The sequence below is a fragment of the Melopsittacus undulatus genome, chromosome 6 (genome assembly GCF_012275295.1).
Source record: "Melopsittacus undulatus isolate bMelUnd1 chromosome 6, bMelUnd1.mat.Z, whole genome shotgun sequence".
Classification (NCBI taxonomy): Eukaryota; Metazoa; Chordata; class Aves; order Psittaciformes; family Psittaculidae; genus Melopsittacus; species Melopsittacus undulatus.
The window spans coordinates 52,143,347-52,168,379 of NC_047532.1; the positions used below are offsets into that span (position 1 = coordinate 52,143,347).

General features: G+C 40.8%; 1 protein-coding gene across 2 annotated transcripts in view; it reads left to right on the forward strand.

Moving 5' to 3' along the window:
* The first annotated feature begins 3,014 nt into the window (after window positions 1-3,014).
* RASAL2 (RAS protein activator like 2) overlaps window positions 3,015-25,033 on the forward strand; it is a 101,622-nt gene continuing 79,603 nt past the window's right edge. For both annotated transcript variants that reach the window (XM_031049945.2, XM_005150195.3), the window contains exons 1-2: window positions 3,015-3,108; window positions 12,276-12,402. In XM_031049945.2, coding sequence (XP_030905805.1) covers window positions 3,088-3,108; window positions 12,276-12,402 — 148 coding nt within the window. In that variant the 5' untranslated portion in view covers window positions 3,015-3,087. The remainder of the gene's footprint in view (window positions 3,109-12,275; window positions 12,403-25,033) is intronic.

Here is a 25,033-nt window from a genome sequence, read left to right on the forward strand (position 1 = left end):
TGTGATCTGATATATCAGAAAACCAACTTGCAACTGCTCCTCTTTGTTAAAGAGGGTGCTTGGTCAGCCTGCAGGGGTGGTGGGATTGTGTCCTGACGTGTTCAAAAGGATACCAATGCACACACAGAATATTAATGCCGTGGTGTTTCTCTAGTGGTGATTGACAGCTCCAGACAGAGATGACAGGTAACTTTGCCAGCAGGCTGTGGAAAGCTGTTCTGCTGTAGCCAACCCACTTGGCAACAGAGACACGGCTGGCCCGCAGCGCCTGATGACTCAGTTAAGTCCTGGAGTTGTTATTGCAGTGGAAGAAGTCATTCTGTTCTTTAATTCCTTTGTGCAGCCCATAGATCAGTTGGATGGTATTCTGCCAAGGCTGGTAGTTAGTAGAAATTATAATGCCAAAGTCTTCTGGGTCTGGGTGAGTCGTGACTGTAGATTCTGTGCTGGAGCTAATGGTCCAGAAGGGTTTTCTTTTGCCAGAAGAAAGTCTACCAGCAGTTCAAAACAGTGTTTACTTGGTTATCACTTAGCATAGCAGCTGGAGGCAGTGTCTCACTGCTAGCCCACCCACATGAGCAGGATGGAGCATGCCTTCATCTTTTTTTCCCCTTGGTGATTGATCATATGCTTTCATTACCCAAGAGACTACCCCCAGAGCTCTGGTCTTCATATTTGTGTTGCTTGCTCATGCTAGGAGCCTGTGGCTTCATTCTTGCTTATCGTCCCTCTGTCAGCCCCATTGCTCATAGGTTTATGTTGCTGAGGTGTGACTAAGATTCATGTGCTGCTTTTGGGAAACCAAGGTCTAAGCAGGAGCACCAGTGGCTTTATTTTTCATCTGCTTAGGTTTTTGGTCTGACACCATGGTAAATGTGAGTTGAACTTGTGCCAAAAATCTACCTGGAATAGGTTAATGTCTATAAGATGGACAAAAACATAACTTGCGAGAGTCTGTTGTGCTCTAGGAGTTTGCACAAATACACTCCACAGAGTCTCTGATGGTTTCTCTTAATTATGCTTACGCCTAAATAGAGTTTGGGACAATTCTGAGACACACAATGTTACTTGTCCCCACTGGAAACCAAGCTTCATTAGGAGAGGTAACAGTGTGGAGCCTGATTCTGAATCTCAGGTTTCTCCCTTATTAAGTCACCTGAAATTAAGGGAGCAAAGGTGCATTTCTCTATCATTCAGAGCAGTAGAAGCCATGCAGTCCTCATCTTTTTCTTGCTTGAAGATATCAGCCTGTTTCAAGCATTCTTCTGAACGATCACAAAAATCCTAATGCAACATGAGGTTGAACTGGGTACTTGCTGAAAGCCGTCTTTCAACTTAATTCTCAGACTTTGAAGGTTAACACATTCCTTTCAATGCAGAGGCAAAGTTGTTATTATATGCAGCAAATGAGCATGAACATGTTGCAGCTTTTTAATATTTAGGGGACGCTGGCATTCACAGGGTCTGCAAGGGGTGATGCCTGTTGGAGGGGTTCCTTACTCCACATTTAATGCTTGTGTTGGATTTGTGCTCTTCCTTGCAACTGAGAAAGAGTTGTGTGTTTGAGGATTCGCTGGCCTCTAGTGGTGAAGCTGGGTAGAAGCTGCAGGAAGCATCTGTGCTCAGCTCTGTGCAAGCCGTGGGTTACTATGTGTACTAGGAGGAACCTAACATCACAAAACGCTTTGGTTTTGAACACTCATTTTGCCTAAAGGGCTCCTGAAATAGTTGAAGGTGGTCTTGGACTCCTGTACAGCAAGTCCCTTGACTTGCAGTGTGTGTTTAGACCTCTTACAGGTAGTCTCAGAAACCTGCAGTGTGTACATTAAAAATGGCTGATTTTCAGAGCAATGCAAGTAGTTTTATGAAACTAGAGTGCAAGATAAAAATGAAACAATGTTACAAAGCAACCAGACGGTAATCTCAAAACTTTAGAAAGAGACAACTTGAAATTTTCTAAATTTATATAAATGATGCTATCCATAGCTCTGTCGCATACATCCTTTTTTTTGTCATTCATATCACGTTTCTGTCTCCTGTAAAGAGATTTTTATAAGTTGACTGCATACTTGAATTCCTAGGACAGCCTTCTTTGTACGCAGTCTTCCTGTAGCACTGACAGTGTACCTTGTGGCTCCACAGCTCGCTTTGCTTTTGGGCTTGGCTGCTTGGCAGTGAAGTCCACCTGCCTGCTGCACTTGTGTGCTCTCCTTTCCCAGTTGTGCAGAAAGCTTCTTAGTAGTAAGAGGCACATGTAGTAGTTCAAGCCTGACAGACTTGAGGGAAATTCATTTAAAATTTTAGAAGATCAGCACTGGGAGCCAAAGATTTTGGCTTGGTTTGGTTTGGATTTCTTTTAGGGGGACAGAGGGGAGACTGAATTTTTGTCACTACATCAGCTGTGGCTAATCGAAAATGCCAGAAGACTCCTATCTGCCACAATTTAATCAAATAGCTTGCCTACCAGAAGATGCTAGTAAGCCCTTCTCAATTAAATGCCTATCCCTTTGAATTTTTTTCCTCTCTTCTTCAAGCCTGTCTTCCTTGATCCCCATGTTCCTTCCTGTGTGTCTCTCTATCCTTAATCTCAAATAACCTAGTTTAAGATTTTGAGTACATTCAGGGTCCTGCCCCCTTTAATCATGGTTTTGAGAAGGTTACGGAGGAAATACTATGTTTTTGTGAGAGCTCTTGATCTTTTCTTTTAATAATGTTTCAGTCTTTGACATTTATATTCATCTCAGATATTGCCATTTCTGTAAGTCATGTTATAGATAAATAAGTATTCATAGTGTATCTTGCATAGTGCTCCACATGGGTGCCTCCCAGGATTAGCATTTTGTCTTTCAATGTGCTGAAACAGGCACTGCAAAGTACAGGTTGCAGGTTTGGTTTGCATCTAGCTGCAGAAAAGCAAAAGCAAAGAAGGTGGCTAATGACACATGCTAATGATTCTGTCACTGTGGTTTTCTGTTCACAGATGTAAAAGGACCACCTACACATAGACTGTCCTGTGGCCAGTCCCCCTACACTGAAACGACAACATGGGAGAGGAAATACTGCATCCTGACAGACAGCCAGCTGGTGATGCTCAACAGGGAGAAAGAGGTGAGAGAAGCTCTCGTTGGCCACTCAGAATTTTCATTGTGGCCTTTATTGGTAAAAGGAGACAGCAGCTTTTTTAGTCTGCCCTTTATTTTATGAGTCTACGGAAATGTGTGAAAGGGGTAAAAAGGAGAGCTAACCTAGTCTCCATAAGGATGGCATGGTGCATACAGTTGTAATCCAGCTGCCACAGATGCCAGTTGTATGGAAGAAGTGACAACAAACTGTGCATCCAAAACTCCTTCCTGGTGTTTTACAGCCTGAGTTTTAAGTCTGCCACTACATCTTTCTATGTTATTGCTGCTTTTAATGTTAGTTAAAGCCACCACAGCTCTATAAACGTACCTCCTTACATCAGTATGGACATAAAGGTAGGCAGAAATGCAGTAATGTTGGGGGAAAAGGGTATGTGTCTGTATTGGGAATACTGGGCAGAGAAGGTGTGTGCAACCTTCACACTGTACAGTCATCCTTGCTGCAGTTACAAGGTAAATTGTTTGAGACAGAGGTTTGCCCTCTCTCTTGCTAAATGCAGCAAGGAAGATTGGGCGCCACTTGGCATGGACACTTAAAGCTATTGCAGCTGTCTTTGCTTTAATCATAAAATTATTCTCAGGGAGGAAGGGGGAGTGTGTGTACAGCATTTAGTACTTAGCATTGTGCCTTGCCATGAAGGTAATGTAAATATGGTTATAGAATAGGCATGTTTTAGTTGATTGAAAGAAAATGTTCAGAATTTCCTTCTAGACTATGCCATGATATGTTTTTTCTTGTGATATTTGATGTCTACAGACTGTCATGAATACATGAGCTTTAGAAGTATTTGATAATGCTTCTGAATTTTTTGCTTAATGATTCTGTGTAGATTTACCATTTTGAAATAAACATATCAGGAGGAACTATAAAATATGAATGTTTTCAAATTACTGAAATAGATTTTTATGGCATAGGAATGCCCATAAATATGAGTAATACCATGGTTTCCTGCCTTTGGAGATGACCTGGATTTTTGTGGGGTTTTTTTGATTCTTTTGAAGCTTCTGTGTATGGCTGTGTACAGGCTGAGAGTATGATGCCTGTTTCTGGTGTAAATATTATTTATCTTCAGCTGTGATCAGGTTTATTTACAAGGTCTGAAATATTTCCTTGCTTAGGGAGAGTAGGAGGAAATGGTTTAGAGAAGGACTTCAGTTACTAGAAGGGAACATCGTCAATGCTAATGCGTAGGAAAGGTGATCAAACGCATGGAAAATGGAAGGCCCATATCATGATATTTGTTTACTATGTAACTCTTTTCCAGTCCGACAGGACTGTCACCTAAGGAATTAAACTCTGTATTGAAGAAACGTAAGGATATGTGAGAATTATTCCTGAAACTGTACTGTATCAGCACAGCTGGGCCGAAAGAATGCATCTCATTAAGGAAGTGTAATTGAAAATAACACTGGCTTATATCACAAGTAATTATCTGGAGGTGGTAATCATGCACTTCTGGCTTCTTAATTTCTCCTACCACATACAATTGAAAGCATTTTGCTGGGAGTAAGATGAGTCTCTTGCTTAGATCCTTAGGAATAAATATGGGAAGTCTGACGTATCACTGGTGTATTGAGTCATTATATACTATTTTTGAATACAGACTGTTGGGTTTTTTTTTGTCAGAAGCTGGAGAAATTCAGTATCAGGCTATACAGAGTCTGGGTTTTAAGTGCAGCAGTAACCCCCAAAAATGGAGCTACAGCGTAAGTCTTTGCAGTGTACTCTCAGAGGAGCCTCCCACACTATCACAATGGCAAATAACTTGTTTTTGGAAAGGCTGCATGCAGATGGGCCAGGCAGACATGCCTTTAGTGAAGGTGTGACTCCACATGCTGATAATGGAATTTGTTTCAGAAGCTTGTAGCTGGAGTCAAATTTGCCATTCTGATTTTTAGATAATTTGTGACTACTGTTGAGTGAAAGGAAAAAGGGAACTCCTGGCAGAGTCATGAGTACTCTGTAGGAAAATGAAATGTTGTTTTAATCTAGCTTCTAAGTCTGTACACATGGCACTGTACATACAATCCCTTTCAGAAACGCAGAGCATATAAGAGTAGAACTGCTAGTAAAGAGAAAGACACAGAGCTGATACTCTGGGTTTGCACCTTCTAATTTTTCTGAAATATCCCCTGTAGCTTTGATGAGAAAGGGAGGCAACTCAGTTGAATTTTCCTTGGCAAGTCATTCAGTGTTGAAAGAAGCTCTATGAAATGTGATCTAAAAGTAAAAGTGAACAAAGGCCTAGGGCAGCAATGGGAAGAGATGCTTGGGAAGAGCATAATGGTTGAAAAGTATGTAGGAGAGGCATCAAAAAAGCCCATGGGTGGGACCAAAGGTACAGGGAGCCTAAGCAAAAGACCAGGTGAATGAGGAAGAGAGAGGTTACTTAACAAAGAAAATTAAAGATTGTGTTTAGGGTAAAATTATTGGAAAGGTGATGCTGGAGGAGGTTTTCTGTTAACCTGAAGTGAGGTGATAGGCAACAGGAGGTGAAGGTGGAGAAGTTCCTTCTCTGAACATGGAAAATGCTGATAGAGTAGGTAGGTCAGAATTTCTTTGGACTGCAGAAGAAGATCTTGAAAACAATGTGAGGGACAGAATGATACCCATCAGTAAGGGGTGGGTGTGGAGGAAGAAGGAAAAGATGCTCACAGAAGAGTGCTCTTGCAGCTCAAAGGTGGTGCTTGCATCATCACAAGGCTGTTGTAATTTGAAAACTCTAAATAAGCATCTCTTTTTATTCTCTGTCCATCTGCTTTGTTACTTAATGGAATAAAGCTCCAAGGAGCTTAGTTCTGTGTGAAATTTAAGGGGAACAGAAATGTTTGATGTTTATAATACTTTGTAAAAATCATTATACAAGCATGTATGTCAAAGCCAAAAAGTAGGGAAAATTATACAAAATGCAAACAGGTAAATGAAAGATTGTTTCCAGTATATTGCTAAGTATGGTTTCTTTCAGTTAATGCTGTTGAAATACAGCATTATGAATTTCACAGATTTTTAAGACTGAGAAATAGAATAATAAGAAAGCTCTTTTCTTATAACATGCCACCACTATGGATTTGTTGTTAAGGCAGTTTTAATATAGCATGTGCAAGAGAGATTTTGTGCAGTTGAAAGCACAAGAATAGGTCAGAAATCAGAGAAATTTTGAGGTACAGCTTGATCCAAAAATATCTGTAAGTACTTAGACAAAAATAGTCTGATAGTATCACCTTGTGCAGTGTAGAAAAGCATTAATTACTTGACACCTTAACTTTATAAAATGAAAATAGATGAGACTGAAGAATGAAGATTATTATTGAAGGGAAGAGATTGATGCTCAAAGAGTAAGTAGAAAGAAGGTGAATCCCTGTAGGGACATGAATGATGACATAGCAAATAGAGTCGTGAGTGACAGGAGATATGCAATTACTACAACATATCGTTGTGTGGTAATATCTAACAGCATCTTCTAAGCCTAGGAGAACAGGTCTAGATAGATTCACTTACAAATCAGGTATGTTTTCCACAAAGAAGACAGTTTCCCACTGTCAGGAAGGCCTAGGTATTTTCATCGTTTGTGCAACCTGTTCCGTAAGGTAAGAGCTATGAGAGCACAGTAAACGTGTCTGCAAAAATCAGTGCCATTTAAACAGGGAAAGGGAATGAGTTAGTGTTTATGAAGAGCAGTTTCAGATAGATAATTCATTGCACAGCACTTTCATGAGGGATGTGACAAATGGCTGCATCTGGTTTGGGGCTGCTTTTTAGTTAGTCTTTGTCTGTAACTTGGCTGCAGTCCTACAGAATCTTTTAATTTTGTGTCTAGTTGGAAATGAACAACACTTCTCACTGTGTAGGACTCTTCCTTTTTCCTGCCTGTGCCCCAAATCTCATCTTTCTTCTTGCATTTGGAGGTGTTTTTAATCAAGGGCAAAGGATAGTAAAGATCTACATTCACTGTGACAAGTTCTACTACTTATTGGTGCTGGTGACAGAGGCCAGCACCAGGACATCTTTGATGTATTTTCCTACCCTTCTGTCTCCTTAGACTGATACCAGTAGTGGAACAACAGCAGTGATTCCAAGAGAAAAGAGCAAAAACAAACATTGAGCATGGAGCCCCAGGGAAGGTTCCTCAGAAATGCCCATTGCCAATCTCAAAAGACATGTCACAATGGTATCTTACAGCAAATGTGTTTTAGCTGTAAGTGGAGTTTGTGAAATCCAAACCCAGTTGAAAGAAAACATTTGCTTCAATTCCCAGATGAATTTAATTACCTTCCAAAAAGGCCAAAGAAATGTTTGTTGTTGACATTTTTAAAGTGGAGTTCTATGTCAAAATTTTAGTCAGCTTATAACTTTCTGGAAAAAGGTAAAAATTAAAATGAACTATTTAAAAGTTTAGGTGACATGATTCCAAACTTCCTGACAGTTCAGAAAAGATTGCAAGTTTCCAAGCTTTGTTGCCTTGAATCAGTCTTTTCCGATCTTGAAAAATCTATAAAGAAGCTATAATCAAAATTGTTCTATACTGCCAAAATTATCAGCATTTGGACTGTTCCCATGTACCTTCTTGTCCCAGACTCACGCCACTCATAGTTCAGCACTGATCCAGCAGCTTCAGCACATCGGCTCAAGGCCATACGATTCCCAGGGTGGTAAAGACTTAGCAGGACCAAGAGCAGGATAACAGATCTGTACAGGAGAAAAAAATAATAATAAAGAGCTGAAAGCCTGATTTGCCATTAGACTTGTGACTCTGCAAGGCTTGCTAATTCTCTTTGATCCTTTGCTGAACTGCTTGTGGTAATGGCAGGGGCTGGAAGAGGCTTGGGAAGATTGCAGATGTCTGGTTTGGTGTTTGCGTGGTATTTAGTTCTTCACTTGCTGATATTTCACTGCCACCCAATCTATGAATCCATCTGACCTACCACATAGCAGTTTATATACCTGTTTCAAAATATGTCCAGCCTCAAGAGATGCAGAACAGACCAAGATCATTTTGTGTGTTCATGAAATTGTGTTTCTAAGAGCAGGCTTCTCTTGTGCCAAGCAATAAATACTGGCCCTGCAGTCCTGGAGTTAGTTCTTTTTTGTCGATGTAGACTAAGTTTTGGAAAGAAAGTTACTTAAAATAACACAACACTTGAGTCTGACAAGGGGGTATCTTCTTTAGCTACTTTGCTACTTTAATCTCATCAATGAAGTTGTGGAATGTTTGTATATTTTCTAATGCAGATCAAGCTACTTAGCATTAAAATATTGTTCCTTACACAGCTTATAGAATTACTGAGTGAAATAAACAGAATCAGGGTTTTTTTTCTCAAGCCATTATAAATACACTAGCAAAAGTTGTTTTGTTTTGTTTTCTGGGACTGTACTGCACCAGCTGAATGTAGCTACACCAGTGAACCTTTTTTCATGTGCAGCCTATGTTTTCCTAGTCTGGGCAAATGTTAAATACAAAAGGCTAAGTGACCCAGAATTAGGACCTGAGCTCTCAGACAGTCTTCCTGTTAATGGCTCAGTTCCTCTTTGAAGATAAATCCTATCTCTGGTATGCAGAAGAGATTTGTTTTTGACACCAACTCCGGTGTGCTGCAGCCTGTTTGCTTTTCCCAAGGACACAAAGGACAGCATGGCTTCACTCACCATTCCAACTACAGCAAGTCAGTACATCCATAGCGTCCTCTTGGCTGTTGTTGCTGTTCTTTTATACGGTGTTATCAGGATGGTAGTACGGGGGTTTCTTGTGTCAGTGTATTAAAAGAATGTTTCTGTCATCCCACGTCCAAAAGCTGATGCAAATACTAAAGAGATACACTTGAAAGAAAAGGGACTATATTGATTTCTCAGTGAAGAAACATTATAATCAATAAATCTACCCTGCAGGAGGTGTATTGGTATAGGAGTTGGGTGCAGTGCAGCAGGTTCACTGAGAAATGGAGGATCACAGGATGGTAACTCAGTGCTTTCAAGGTGTGCTAAGGCAGGTGTGTGGCGTGACTGGTAATGGCCATTCTAGACATATAGCTTGCAGCATCCCACCAAAAATGCTCTGAAGGAAATCGGGAGAGACAAAAGAAGCAGTGGAGCAGAAGAGTGTTTAGAAGGCAGTAAGACTAATTGGAGCTTCCAGTTGAAAACTTAAAATGTAAAAGATTAAATTGATTGAATGAATGTGGCAAAAGTTACCAAAATTAGTCTCTGCTTAACTTCCTAGGGTGCTCTCACATAGAGATTGCTCAGCAAAGGAGATTCTGTAAAAATCTACTAGCAAAAAAAGCAGCCTTAACAGAAGAAACACTAGGGATTTGGAAAACTTGTTTTGAAAAATGAACACTCTTTGAAGGAGACAAATAGACTAGCATAGTAATAAATAGCATTAAAAAATGACCTTAAGAGAATGCTAAGTGCTTAAAAGTCAGGAAATGCCAGAATTAGTTTGTGAGAGCCATTGTAGTGCAGCCTGTTTCTAAAATAGCACAGTATCTTGTACATCTTTTACAACCTTCATTGCAAATGAATAATAAGTTTTTGTTTGCTATTAATACTTGGTTTCCAGAGATCATTGAAGATATGAAAGGATAAGCAGCACAGGAAATATGGCAGGGGTTTCTATTACTTTAGCTGCAAGCTGTCTTTTATGTAGCTATATGAAAATAAATTGCTGTATTGCATGTATCACAGATGTAGTGTTGAAGCCAATGTCCTTATCAAAAGTGCACTGGGATGCTTTGGGCATCAAGGGATTGTGCCTGCCTTCAGCCCCTGGATGTTGCGTTTCTCCCTCATCCCTGGGGTTTCTTCTAGCTGTTGAATATAAGCCCTCAAGGAGGCCCCACCAAGTTGTAGGTTCCAGATCCAGTAACAGACAACAGACCAACAGCTTTCAGGATAAACAATCTATCTCTAAGTAATGGTGCAGTAGTAAGCACAGATCAGGAATATGATTATTTGAGGTGTTCCAACAAAAAATGCAGTAACTCAGTAGCACAATTACCCAGATTGAAAAAACAGCAAGTCTAGTAATTCACCAGTATTGAGGTAACTTTAGTATCTGAGCATGCAAAGACCTGCAAAACCATGGTCATAACCATGATTATCAGGCAGACCAGCAAGAAACATGGCTTCCTTGCACAAGTGACCTGGACCAGCCAGCAGGCTCAAAAAAAATTCACAGTTCCCTAATTCGGGTGTCCTCTTGTTAAGACACAAGAAACACTGTCTGCACTTATTAATCACCATCACATCCCACTTTGGGCCCTGCTCCGTGCTGGTTTTGGGGCCCAGACATCCTCTATAAGGCAGTACTGGCCACAGATGCTTACCCCTGGTAGCTGTTTGGCTGGGGAAACAATGATTACTATCAGCCTATTTAGCTTGGTTCTGGAGATGTGCACCCATGCAGTCTCCATCTTTGGTGATCAGCCTTTCACCACCTTGCCATCTTTTATCATTTGAACAAATGTATATGAATGTGTGTGCAACAATGCGTATGTTCTTCAGAAGAGTAGAATGAAGGATGTCTTCCTCCTGCTGGAAGCAGTGTTGTCTGTTTCTGCAGGCCAGGGCAATTTGTAGTGTAACTTCGGTGAGCAGGTAGCTTTCTGAAGGTTTTGTCTGTCTACCTTTCTGTATGCAAAGATGCTTGAATTAACCTGCACTGATCTTATAAATAAAATCAGGATACACAAAGGTGTCTCTATAAATTCATAAAATAGTTGGGTTCCTAGAAAAATTGTGTTCCTTTATAAATTCATAAAGTAGTCCCTTATACTCCGGATCCCTTTGTACATTTTGGGGGATTGCATTAGGAGTATATGTGGTGAGCTGACCTCGGCTGGATGTCTTGTGTCCACCAAAGCCATTCTGTCACTCCCCCCTCCTCAGCTGAACAGTGGAAAGAAAATATAATATGACTTATAATTGTGACTCCAGCACCTGAAGCACCTCCCCATCCTTCTGCACTGACCTTGGTGTCTGCAGAGCTGTTTCTGGCCCATATTCTCACTCCTCTCTCTGGCTACAATTGCTCCTGCGTGGTAATTTTTCCCATTTCTTGTCTACATTATCCCAGAGTTGTTCCCACTATCACTGTTGGGATCAGCCTTGGCCAGTAGTGGATCCATCTTGGAGTTAGCTGGCATTGGCTCTGTTGGACACAGGGGAAGCTTCTGGCAGAAGCCATCCCTGTTGCTGCCATGTTACCAAAATCTTGCCAATCAAACCCAATACAGGCTCACTTCTTGTTCCCAGACACACTGTTGGACAAAGAGACTGTACCGCTTAGGCTTTTCTAAAGCTCTTGGCTGTTGTCTGAACACCATGTAGCTTGTAGTTTGGTTTGGTTTGGTTAGTTTTCCCTCTAGCATAAGCACCTCTAGCAAAATGTAGCTGTTCATGCAAGTGTTTAAAGGCAAGGTTGAGGGGTTTGCTCCCCTGTCAAGTTCTGGTAAAGTTTCTGAAAGTTCTGGCAAATTTTCAGAAAAGAAATAAGATCTTTATACATGCAGTATTTTTAAAGAGAATTAGTGTACAGAACTTCATTACTGTGAAACAGTGAGGACCTAAGCCTTTCTTCAATCCTTCTGAGATCCCACTAGGATGAGTTTGACTTACTCATAGAAGAGATCGTGTTTCTCCATATGCCCCAATGCGACCAGCAGAATGTCCATTTTTCTCTGACATGCTGTAGCTGAATATGTGTTGAGACTACAAAAATGCTTTAGTAATCTCAAAGTTTCGCATGTAGCGATCTGACCAGCAGCCTCTGTCTGACGTGCCCAGCATGGAAGTGGGCAGGGCTGGGTAGCAATGGGTGTAGTGTTGGAGAACCAGTTTTGAAAGGCACGACTGTCTTTTTAGTCAGAGGGGTCGGCTGTGTTGTGATTTGATAGCTCTGGGGCGCCAGTTGCTGCATACCTGCATGCAGCCCTCTCCAGGCTGTGTGTCTACTAATGCTCTTCACTGCTGCAGTGCATTCCCAGTGAGCACTGGGAATTTTGTGTTAAGGTCAGGCATGCCAAACTGCGTCTGAAAGTTATTGCCAGATGAGTAGAAAATCAAATTCTTATCAAGATGGCATATTAGAGACGTGGTCCATTGGCAGATTAACAGCTTTGGGCATCCTTTTTATGCAGGTGCCTATCGATGGGGTGCAGGAGCCGCAGGCGGATGCTACCAAAGGGCGCTGCCTGCGCCGGACGGTGAGCGTCCCCTCCGAGGGCCAATTCCCCGAGTACCCGCCAGAGGGGGCCACTAAACTAGGTAAGTGGAAACCTTGTCTGCAACGCACGGATTTTGATTCATAGCTGCAAGCTGTATCAGCGGGCACTGTGTCCCGGGCAGCATCCTTGCAAAGGAACCTGCTGAAGCGGGTAGTGCCGCACCTAGGTGGTGGTGGTGGAGGCCGTGAGACTGTGGCATTGTTTGTAACTGTTTCCAGCAACACGGCTTCCCAAAGCCAGGATTTATGCAAACATGGTGAAGTTATTATGGACACGAGAGAAGCTGCGCTGTTGCTGTATACAGGAAGGTTTGTAGCTGTGTTTGTAAGATTGCTAAACAACCCTGGGATTTACAACTGAGAGCTGCTGAACACAGGTCAACAGGAATGCAGCTTTTGCAGATAGCTGTTAGTGATTCACAGTCATTTTTAGAACTGTTAGATGGTTATGTTTTACCTCACTTTGAGCCTCTATGGTATTTCTTCTGCTTTGTATTTTCATAACAAGTGCTGGATAACAGGTTTTTTCTGTAACTAACCTCCTACCTGTTCAGGGTGCAGTTCCTAAAAGAACTAACCAACTGCCTGCTGCTGTTGGTTATAATTATACATGTTGAAATCTAGGGAAAGCAAAAAAAGAAGGCAGGTAATAAAAATGTCGGACAAAAGGTCTGTTACAGTATATTCTCAAGTCCAGATTTGGCCCGATTTACCCTCTTCATTCCACTCCACCTGTGGCTGCATGAAGTTCATTCTGCTTTCCAGAAGAAAGGAATAGTGAAGAGAGACAGCAACCACACACAAGTGAACTCTTCTTTCTATTCCTATCTATGCAAGCTTTCCTTGGCATAGTCTAATAGGACCTAGAAACAATTCTTCCTTCGTTCAGATGTAAAAGACATCTTGGGAGACAGTGAGGTATGAGAAAAAAAGTAATGTGCATCTCCAAATAGAGAAGCGGCCTTGACAACACTGTTATCAAAGGTGAGGAGCAAGTACGGTATTTTTCATTTCACAGACTCAGCTGAGTTTTATGCCAAATAATTGCATTCTGTGAGTATAGCGCACAGAAGGAATTAAAATCCCATTCTTCTGGATAGCTAATTAACACATTGAAACTGTAGTACTTATTTATTTGTACTTGCCAATAGCATTATTTAAATTTTCTCTACTGGAGGAAAGCAGATAGGGTTCTGTTTTGGATTTGTTTGATTCTTGGATTAGAAGTCAGAAAAGAAACAGGGCACGTTGAGATTTAGGAGGTAAAGCTCTATAGTACTTAGGGAAAAGTGACAGAACCCCTACTGGATTTGTTTGTGGAATTTCAAATACAGCTCTGAATGATAATTTTTTTTTCCCATATGAATGAATATTTATTCTTGTTTGGGACTAAAACCAGTATTAAGTATACTTACACAGCATTACAGGCAAAGTAGTTATTCCAGACGTGTGGCTAGTGATATGAAGAACCATATTGCAACCTGTCTGTGCTATGCAATGAACATTACTTGCAGCCTTGCAAGCTAGAAAGACCTTTAAAATCTAGGATTTAGATACCTTCCTTATCCATACCATATGCAAAAATGTGTAGAATAGTTTCTAGACTTAACTGAGCATCTGAATAGCTGGGAATCCCACTGTCATGTTTTTAAATGTAATTTTGTAACCTTCATTTTTCTTGAATTGCCATACAGAATGGATGACTGTGCTATTTGGGTATATGCCTTACTGTGTATTTTGCTACAATTCTAGATGCATGTGGCATCTTGATGTATACCTAACAAGAATGTATTAAAAGAGAAACTCACGTCCACATGGTCTTCTCCATATGACAGCTGCAGCTGTATTGAATATAGATGTCACAAAGTGTGTGGCTAAAGGAAGTGGGCATGCATTGGCAGGGGAGAAGACAGCAAACATAAGCTGGAAAAAGATTGAGCAGTGACCATACTGTGAGGAAGGATAAGCGTAAGTGGGAGGGAAGGTTATATATAATTTCTGATTGCAGCACCCTAGGTAGTTCCCTTGTTTTCACATCCTGGTTAGAAATGTCTCTTATTATGATTACAGAATTCCTGCTAATGGAAAAAAGTGGGTTGATAGCAAGCAGTGGGAATAGCTTAGTGTCAAGATGTTGAGCCAGAGGACAAACCAGTAAAGTAAGCCACTAAAAAACTTTATATAAAGAGAAAGAAACAGATGGTGGCAGCCAGAACGTATCACAAGCAGTACAGATAACAACTGGACTAAAATAGCTTTGGAATGGACACCAAAAGCTGAAAAGCGTAAGAGGCAGCTAAAATATCTAGCTGAGAAATTGCTATGCAGAGCTGATAAGAGTATCTAGCTTGTCCTACGGAAGCATGTGCATAACATGGCAACAGCAGGCGTTGCATCTTATGATGATATCTGAAATTACTACTTGCAGAAAAGCTCCTTAGAGCTGGCTCTAGTGCAAAGGTTAAGGCATAGCAATGGCATTTGCTTTTTTCCTCTAAGTTGGATTGCCATACCTCTTGTGATTTATTGATTTATTTGTATAAACAAACAAACAAAACAGAAAAAGGAAAATCAGGAGATGGAACTTTTTCATGTATATGAAATGTCAAGAGTATCATATGAGGCCAGTCTTTTTGTTAAAGGGGCAACTGGAACAGTACTTGTTCTTCAGAGTCACTACATAATCAGAAGTAGTACCCATTCTGCAAATTTTTATGGCATTCTTTACAGCTTTGTGCATACATCTTGTAGCACCATTCCTAGGAAGTGTGTGGGAGAGGAACTACCCACGTTACAGCTGAGAAGCTGAAGCAAGAGATGTGTAACTCACCAAAGGTCAACATTGTTATGTGTGCTTTACCCAAGGGCTGTTGTAATCATTCTCGCCGTCTCTTTCATTTTTACCCTTGCTGCAGGGTTGGCTCAGCTGTTTGTGAGGCAGCTGCTGAGCCACCATGGTTTACAGTCCCACATACTAAGGCAGACACCAATTTCCACATACTTCAGTACAGTAAGCTGTAATTTGTGATGGTTCAGCAGCTGCTAGAAGAGCAGCTGAGCCATCCCTTCTGTGCAGGCAGAAACCACTGTGGTCACCCTCAAATGAGAGCCAGAGAGGCAGACACAAAGATAAAACACAAGATAGAAAGTGACTTGTTTAAACAGTAAAAGCTAATAAGATCATTTAAAAACGGTAACTCTAGAGGACCCTCACCATCTACTGCTAGCTTAGGAGCTTGCCCTCTGCTTGCAGACAGTGGAGAGGTTGTTTCTAATGTTGAAATTCTTAATTCCTATCTGGAAGGTATGCTGTACACAGAGTTATGTCAGTAAGCCAGCCATCCGTTAAATATATGCCTTGAAATTTCCTTGGTACATAATCTGTATCATTATAGTAATATCTCCCGGTGAGTGATTAGGCACACTCTAAATGTGTCATTAACTTGCTAGGATTTCATCTTGGCAGTACTTATTCAAGGGTGCTTCCATTCAGTGAAGCTAAAAATGTAGCTGTAATTTCTCCCAAACTCCATGTTGACAGACTTTTTCCTTCTTCTTTCAAGCATTACTTTCAATGGGCTAATTCTGTTATGAAGTGTGATATAGGCCCTGGAGACCAGCACCTAAGTGTTATAGGAAGAGGTAAGATGAAGAAAACTCGAGCTGGTCCATTTCTGTATTGACTCCATTTTGCTTCAGATCCTGCTCTTTTTCTAGCATGTATATTTTTTCATGTTAGGGAGATTACATCCTTTGTAAAGGATCATTGTTTATAATATAATAGCATATTGGAATTAATCATTCATACAGTAAAAGCATGATTCAGATTTCCACCATTCATACTGCTTGACAGGCTAGTAACAGTTACTGCTTCCTTTCCTGAAATAATCCTCTTCTCTCTGACTCTGCTTTCTTCTCACCACCTGCTCACACTAAATGGGAGTTGTTAAGGAGAATATGTAGTGAAAGTTTTGATTCTGGCATCTGGGTGAATCTTTATGGCATTAACAAGAGAATTTTTTGCCTGCATATGTGAAAATATCAGGAAGGATTGAAAGTGAGAAAATGGTTGGGTTTTGGTTTGGGGTTTTTTGTTCAATTTTTTTTTGTTTTCTTTTTGGGGGGGCAGAGGGTTGTTGGCTTTTTGTTTAGTTGGGTTTGTTTTGTTTCCTTTGCTGTGGGGTTTTCTTTATTTATTTTTAAATTATTTTTTTCATAGGGTTTATTAAATTTATTTAATATTTAATTTATTAAAATTAATAAATTTTCATTAGATTAGATGATCTCCAGAGGTTCCTTCCAAGCGTAATCATTCTGTGATTAGGAAAGAGCATCAAGGAGATAGTTTTTTGAGATTCTATCGTTCTTACAAAGGCTAGTGATGATGCAAATGGATTTTCTTTATGTATTTGGAGATGAAGTCACCTGAGAAGAAAATTAAAACCTTTTCACTTGTTGAAATAAGTTAACCCTGTTTTTTCTCAATCACACCTATGACTGCTGAATATGAAGACTCTTGAGAAAAGATTGCTGAAGACAAGCCTTGCAGCTTTTAGGAGCTTCTACTGGTCAGCTCTGCATATACAGTATCTACAGCATGTTAATATCTATTCACCTGTTGCTAGGTCTCTGGCTCATCTTCCAAACTTTTGTTCTGGAGTCACCTTCACTTCTTCAGAGAACCAAATTACTTTCAGTGCCGCAGCTCTCTCTGTAGAGCATTAATAGCTATTACTCTGCTGCTGACCCATATCATGACTCTGCAGCTCTTCTCTACGTCCTTTGGTACAGTTCCATCCATGCAACCTACTGTTATCATCCATTCTTCTCCTTGGAATGAATCTCCCATGCCCTGATGATGTTCTCTGAGTGTATCTGTAAAGACTCTCTTTGCAATCACTAACATGGGAATGGAAAAGCAGTCATGCTGATGCCCTATACTCAGTGCTGATGACGTATTGAGGATACTGGGTCTAGTGTCAGGCACACCACTTGAATAAGGATGTCAAGAACCTGGAGACAGTCCAGCAAAGACCTGCCAAGGTCACTTTCCTGATCACATAACTGTTATATAGTGGGCACCTGAGCTGGAATTCTACTTTGATGGTAATGGTTGGATTTTTTCAAACCTGAATTTCTTCAAGTTAAGAATGTGAGATGACTGAGTTTTAAAGCAACTGCACCTGTCACTACCTTTTTCAGAAGACTGAGGCTGCTAAAATTGATTTTAGATCTCTAAACAACTTCAGGACTGTGCTTTAGAGCTAATAAATAAAATATATCTTCTGTACAGTGGTGAACTACGTGTACAATTTCAAAATATGGTGAAGATGCAATTTGGAGCTTCAAGCAGTGCTTTTCCCCATCGTCTGGCCCAGTTGCACAGTTCATAGATTTTCATCTTAGTGAGCACTCCCTTTGCATTCCCTCAAGGTCATTTTTCAGAAAATATTTCCCTGGATTCAGAAAATTCTCAGATCACACAAACATGGGAAGAAGTGATATAATTGAAGCATCAATCTATTTTGGTGCTGTTGCTATCAGGTGACCAGTTAGCTGTACAGAAATCCTGCCTCTGTACTGTTTTAAAAGGCTATGTCCAGAGGCTTGGAAATGGAGTGAACAGCAGAAGATTAGTTAAGTGACATCTGGTTTCATTGCTGCCTGGTATGTACCTCTCAACAGTTCCTGCAAGCCGCTGCTGAGCCCTCATATGTGGGGATGATAATACCAAGAAAATACACAGACCATGCTCTTCCTTCAGGTAAAAACTTGGCAGGAGAGAATAGGCATTAGCTAAAAAGATTTCTAGTTTTATTTCAGTAACTGCTGTTTCTGAGACAAAGTTGTTTGCAACTAAAACAAAGCTGAGCCTTGCTTTCTGTGTATTCCAGCTGAAATGAGTACTTTGTGATAGAAGAATATACAGATTTACTCTGTGCTCAGCACTCAGTTACAATCTGCACTAAGGTTTAGAACAAGTACCTGGAAAGGGTTCCTGTGGGGGGCAGGGAAGTGGGGGGGGACAGTCTGTTTGAAGAGCATGGAGAGATTTTTTTTGTGACCTCATCAGTGAAAGAATCTGCAATCTTTATATATTCAGTAAAGGTTTACTTAGGAGAGATCCAGGAATTTAGAATAATGGACTTTCTGTAACTTCTAATAAAACTGTGTGTTTTCACCTGCCACCACTCAACTTTGCCTACAAATAGTATCTGTTAGAATGAAGAAAAATAAAAAGGCAGTTTACAGCTCCATGTGTCTCAGCTGTAGGGATTTATGATGTGTATTGATGAAATAGTTTTCCCAATAGCACTGTCTGCTTTCCCACCCTGTTGCTATGTGCAAACTATCTATCTCCTGTCAACTATTATGCATGGCAGGGATGCAAAATAGGGCTTTGGGTTTAGCCCTCAAATTGAGGGGTGGGTTCTATAGCAGTATCTCTGGCAGAAAGGTGGGTTCAGATGTGCTGACTTCAGTTGTCTGCAGCTCTTGGGTTTGCCCTTTGGGCTTGTCACGAGTGTGTTTGTATACACATGCACAATATACATGTGAGGGAGATTCACAACCTCCTCTCTGCAGACCCAGGACTCTAAAGGATCAGATGCATCACTGTCTATTGCCTTTAATATTTAATTTAGTAACCCCCAAGGAGTGGTTTGGGGATAATAATTTTGTTTTCTTTTTGACCTGTATGTGCTTTGTACCAAAGATCTGAATTGAAAGGTCCCCAACAGCTGAAAGGTGATACTCTAATGAGGTCAGTGCAGGAAACAACGTTTGCATGGTATGATGCTGCTTGCTGGTGGCCAAAGACCTGCCTGTGTTTCGGCAAGCTGCAGGGGGGTATTGTGCACATTTAGTTGCACAGCTCAATTCTTCACTGTGCATTTCAGCCCTGACCTGACAGTCTTGCCAGAATCCGTGTATGGAGCCTTTTGTGAGCTGATATCTGAAGCCTGTGGCTCACGTAATAGGACAAATGACAGTTTGCCAAAGACTATCCTATGCCGGCTTCACTGTCTCTAGTACATTGGGTCACAATGTCCTAGTGCTGTGACTGTTGGGTAAGATTAGTAGGACTGTAGCTACTCTGAGATCAACCGAAATTCTAAAAGTGTAACTGCCTTCAGATGGCATGGTTTACCCGTCACGCTCTATCCCAAAATGCAGATACGTTTGAACTGAGAGTCTCATTTTTCAAAATCTCCTGTAAACTATAGCTCTTTTGGGGCACCATTTAAGAACCAGTGAGCTACACAGAGAGACACTGCTGTGTGAAAGTGTCCTGCTATCTTCTGCATCCACAGAAGAGGTTAAGAAGCTTTGGGAGAAGCCCTAAAGTAATCTGAAATTTGGACAATATACAGAGTAATTTGCCTGTCTTGGAAAGATGAAGAATTTAGACAACCCTGCTTGAAATTAAAACTGACTCCAGGGAGGCTAAATGTAAGAAACAGGATGCGTGGATCTCGGTGACATTCCCCCTGGGCAATTGGAATTATTTGTATACAGCAAATTGCCAAGCTGCTATCTTTTTCTTCTATAATGGGGGCGAAGCCAAAGGATTTTGTTTTGTTCTGAATGCCACTGAAACTTTATTCCCTTGCACACAGATCATCTGTGCTAAAAGCCAAGTTTTATCATGAAGCAAATTTTATCTATTTGGATCTTAAACCTTTTTAGGGCAGAGATTAACAGAGGCATGAACACATAATCTTAATTTTCGAGTATTGACATATAATCCATTAGGGCTTTTTTCCCCGTGGAAATGTATTATTACAGCCCTGCCACTGCTTCCAGCACACACAAAACATCACTTGAGAGGTTTTAAAATTTTGTTATGCATGAAGAACACTTCTTAAGTAGAGTCTGTTGTGCAATGTAGTAATTGGTAAGAACTAGTGGCTCTTGGACCATCTGGGACAGATTTCTTGACTGTGTTCTAACTTAACCTCAGTTTATTATGAAGGATGCTATCATTTTCCTTAGTTTTCTCAACAACAATAGTGACTTATTTATTAAATTCTTAAGAGAAAAGTGCTTTAAATTGTGCATGGACTTACTTGGGATTGTTAAATTTTGTAGCTACTCTTTTATAGTTGTTTGATCTTGTGGCAAAAAGTAATTAAACTTCACCCAACCATGTACACTTGTCTTTTTTCCTTCGGTAACAACCATCTTAACACATAATGGAAAATTGAGCTTCCTTCCCACAGCCTGAATTTCCTTATCTTAAGTCTTGTCTAGATTAATTTGAACTAAATGTTAAAATGCTGATGTAGTTAAGTCTGGTTTAGACTTTGGTATTAGTTATGGAATTAGTAGCTGATCAGTTTATCACTACCTGACAATGCAAATATTTGTGAAATTGGGTTAAGTGCATCTAGTTTGAAGTTTGTATGAAACTAAATACATAAAGTCCTCTCTACTGTGCAGGGGTGCATACTGTCTTGTCTCCCTAGTTTACCACCCTCCTTGGTGCCAGGTGTGTCGCATGCTTGACAGATAAATTCATTCAACTTCACACAGTGGAATCATCTTCATATACATATTGCGTTGGTGGGTGAGCTTTGACTCCAATCTGGTAGATATACCAAATAACCCTGCAGCCATGTGGTGGCTCCAACACAAAGGAGATGGTGGGAGCATGTTGCTTAAGGGAAAGTAGGAGAGCCAAGTTGTTTCCACTTCTGTGCTCACCTCTAGTAGCAGCCTGGAGTTATAGTGGCTTGGATGTAATATGAAACTGCTCCCTGTGTTAGCTTTGATCTAGCCAGTGTACTTACAGTAAGTGTGGAGCCAAGGCAGCAGAGATATAAACAAGGGTTGTGAAAGATTTTCAGAAGAGCTTGTGTTACTACCCACTTCTGCTTTCACATTCTCACAGTTACTGTTACTTTAACTGCTTGTGGTATGTCTTTGTGCATTGCAGTTAGGGCTCATGCTCTGATTTTGAAAACTATTTCATTATGGTTGCAGATTCTTCTGTCCAAGGCATGGCCTTAAGTTCCCTATCTCATGCTAGCTATGCATACATCATGTCGCAAGTTCATCCAGTTCTGTAGCATTGTGTTTCAGTAATATTTTGTAGTCCAAACTTCAACACAAGAAAAATACACAGTATTTGATGGACAAGCCTGTACAAACAGTGGGGATTACATGTATTCCTTCTGGAGGACCATTCAAGTCATGTTTCCAAGAACTTAAATAATTTGTTTTAAATAAGTGCACTATGAGGAGTAGTAAAACCATGGAATTTTAATATATATATATTTTTTTATTTTAATAAAGTTTGGGAGTGTCAGTTCTGCTGCCTTTTTTTTCTTATTATTCTTTTTTGTTTTTCTTCCCTCCCCTTGGTTTTGTGTTGTTTTAGGGGGTTTGAACCAGTCTCTTCTCTCATACTTACCCCCTTTCCTCAGCATACTTTCTCCATGTCATGGTATGTTGGATGTTCTCGTAACAAGCAATATGGACAAGGTGGATTGGCTGGTATTGTACTAAAATAATCAGCCCTGTATCTTATCTCTAGAGTGCTGAAAACCTGTGAATTCTCGTATTTTTGTTTTGGCATTATGGGTTATTGTTGTGGCCTTTGGCAGGTTTCCATCTCTGCATCTGAGCTGCCTGTGCTGAAATGTTTCTGAAGGTACTCAGTAAAAGGCTTTCGTATGTCTGCATAAAAAAATGCTGAAGAACTTTTTGTGATTGCTGCCCTAGGATTCGAAGTTTTGGGGGATTTTCTTCCTTATAATTAGTTCTGGTTGAGGATGGCAGAACTTGCTAAGAAAGCTATAATAGGCCAAGAAATCCATTGTCAGTTATATGTTGTGGCATTTTTTTCTCTGCAGAACCTCAGGAGATTTGTTTTCCATCAGGCAGTAGTATGCTTACATCTTCAGAATAGTCTATGAACATGAGCTAATTAATCTCTATGATACCTCTGGGAAGTAGACAAGTAGAGTTTTTTAAAAAAGTAAATAGAAGAAGCAGTTTTCAGTGTTTCCTGTGCCATCTACTGATGTTTACACTTCACTGGGGCAACGACACACCTTCTGTGGTGGAGCTACATTTTATCGATGCATATAAAGGTTCATAATGTATGAGGTGGCTTAGGTATTAAATTAGACTTATTCAAGCATGTAGTGGATATTTTGCTAGCTTGCTACCCCTTTTGTAAGTGATCACTCCTTCACAGCATCAGGGGAGGAAAGAATTATAATCGTGATTTTTATCTACAAAACAGACAAAAATGTTTCAGCAGCACAGCAGAGATAATTTACTTAAAAGAAAAATAATAAAGCCACAGAGGAAAAGTGGGCTATTGAACTCCGCTGGAGTTCATCAGAAACTCTTCTAACAGGCACCTCTGTGTCGCAGGCAAATCCCTGATTCCCAAAAGAAGTCTTGGAGATGGAGAGGACTGTAAGTTCTAGCAGTGATTAGTGTCCATTAAGAATCAACTCTGTGTCCAGTAAAGTGCATTTGGCTGCAGGGTAATAATTCTTGATGCATATTTGAGACTGCTTTATCTTGTGCATTACTTAGTGAAGAATTGAGAAGGTTTTCTGCTGCTTTATTTATTTATTTAGTTTTCAACTTGGATGGAACTGCAAATATTTCCTTGAGTAGCAACCTTTATTTTCTTTTTTCAGGGAGCTGGATGTAGTTTAGAAACTCCAGTCATCTCACGTGTTCCTCTCCGATGGTTTTTTCCCACTGTCATGTGGCATGTATGGGCTAAAACAGGTAGCAGGCAAGTCTAGAGCAGTGCCTACCAACCTTGCTGACCCAAAGACTGACATTGTTGTGCAAATAACGAGTGATTTGCTTCTGCAGTCAGTTTTGTTACCCTTTGACTGCAGGTGGTGTTGAGGATTGCTGGTCTAAAGGCTGGGAAACTGGAATGGAGCTTCCAGAGGCTGGTTGCTTTTTATTGTCACTGGATTGGTGCTCTGGTCTTGTTTTGACAGTGAGAGTAACATGTTGGAAGGAAGTATTTAAGGAATGGGTTTTGCTGGGTTTCAGACAGATGGAATTTTGGAAGCTGTTTTATTCCTGCCAAGGTAAAGCATATGGTGGTGGGTTGACTTCAGCCAGCTGCTGGCTGCCTATCCAGCTGCACTTGCCCTCCGCAATAGGATGAAGGGAAAATAAGAAGGATAAAATCATGGGGAGAGAACAACAGGTAAACTACTTACTGATCACTGTCATGGGCAAGCCAGGCTTCACCTACAGAAAATAAATTTAATTTATTGCAAATTAAAACAAGATTGGAAGAACAGAGCTTAAAACACCACTGCCCCCCACCCATTTTGCCAACTTCACACCTCCATCCCTTCAACTGCCTTGCGCTGGGGTCTGTTGGAACTGCTGGAACTGTCACAGGGCAGCCCAGCCCCTGTTCACAGTGAGCCTCCAGCTGTCAATGCCTGGCCACCAGCACCAGTGATGCTTCTTAGTTTTCAGATTAATTTCCGAGTCCTTTGCATCAGACTAAGTAGTGGAAACTTTGCTGAATACAGACAACTGGTGTTCTGGATAAACAGATCTGGAATATGCTGGATATATGATCAGAAAGTTCATAAAGTATTTCTATGGTACTTTCTTTCCCTGTGCAATTCAGCATTTTAAAAATCTGCTGTGAGCTGGGTGTTCCTTTATGTATTTCTTACTTTAAGTAGTTCAGATAGATCATAGGACTATAGACCTTAAGTCACATTTTGGCTTTCATTGGTCGATGAGAAAATGAACATGAGCCGGCTGTAGTGTGCACTTGCAGCCCAGGAAGCCAACTGTATTCTGGGCTGCATCAGAAGGAGCGTGACCAGCAGGTCGAAGGAGGTGATCCTGCCCCTCTACTCTGCTCTCATGAGACCTCACTTGGAGCATTGTGTTCAGTTCTGGTGTCCTCAACATAAAAAGGACATGGAACTGTTAGAACAAGTCCAGAGGAGGGCCACGAGGATGATCAGGGGACTGGAGCACCTCCCATATGAAGACAGGCTGAGAAAATTGGGGCTGTTCAGCCTGGAAAAGAGAAGGCTGCGTGGAGACCTCATAGCAGCCTTCCAGTATCTGAAGGGGGCCTACAGGGATGCTGGGGAGGGACTCTTCATTAGGGACTGTAGTGATAGGACAAGGGGTAACGGGTTAAAACTTAAACAGGGGAGGTTTAGATTGGATATAAGGAAGAAATTCTTTACTGTTTGGGTGGTGAGGCACTGGAATGGGTTGCCCAGGGAGGTTGTGAATGCTCCATCCCTGGCAGTGTTCAAGGCCAGGTTGGATGAAGCCTTGGGTGATATGGTTTAGTGTGAGGTGACCCTGCCCATGGCAGGGGGGGTGGAACTAGATGATCTTGAGGTCCTTTCCAACCCTAACTGTTCTATGATTTTATGATTTATACTAAAATAAATAGATTCACTTTTCTTAAAAAAGGTCCAACTCAGTTTGGAAGGGTTTTTTTTTCACAGGGATGTTGTGTTTGGGGTTTAGGTTTGGGTTTGTTTCTAATCTGTTCTACTCAAGTGCTTCTGCTCTGCTAATAGGTTTTTTCAGCTGCTGCCTTTGGAGGCCAAAGCTGTAGATGCCTGGTTTGAACAGCAGCAGTGGAGCTGGCCAGGAACTAGTTAAATCATTGCATTGGCATTTTTCTTCAGATAC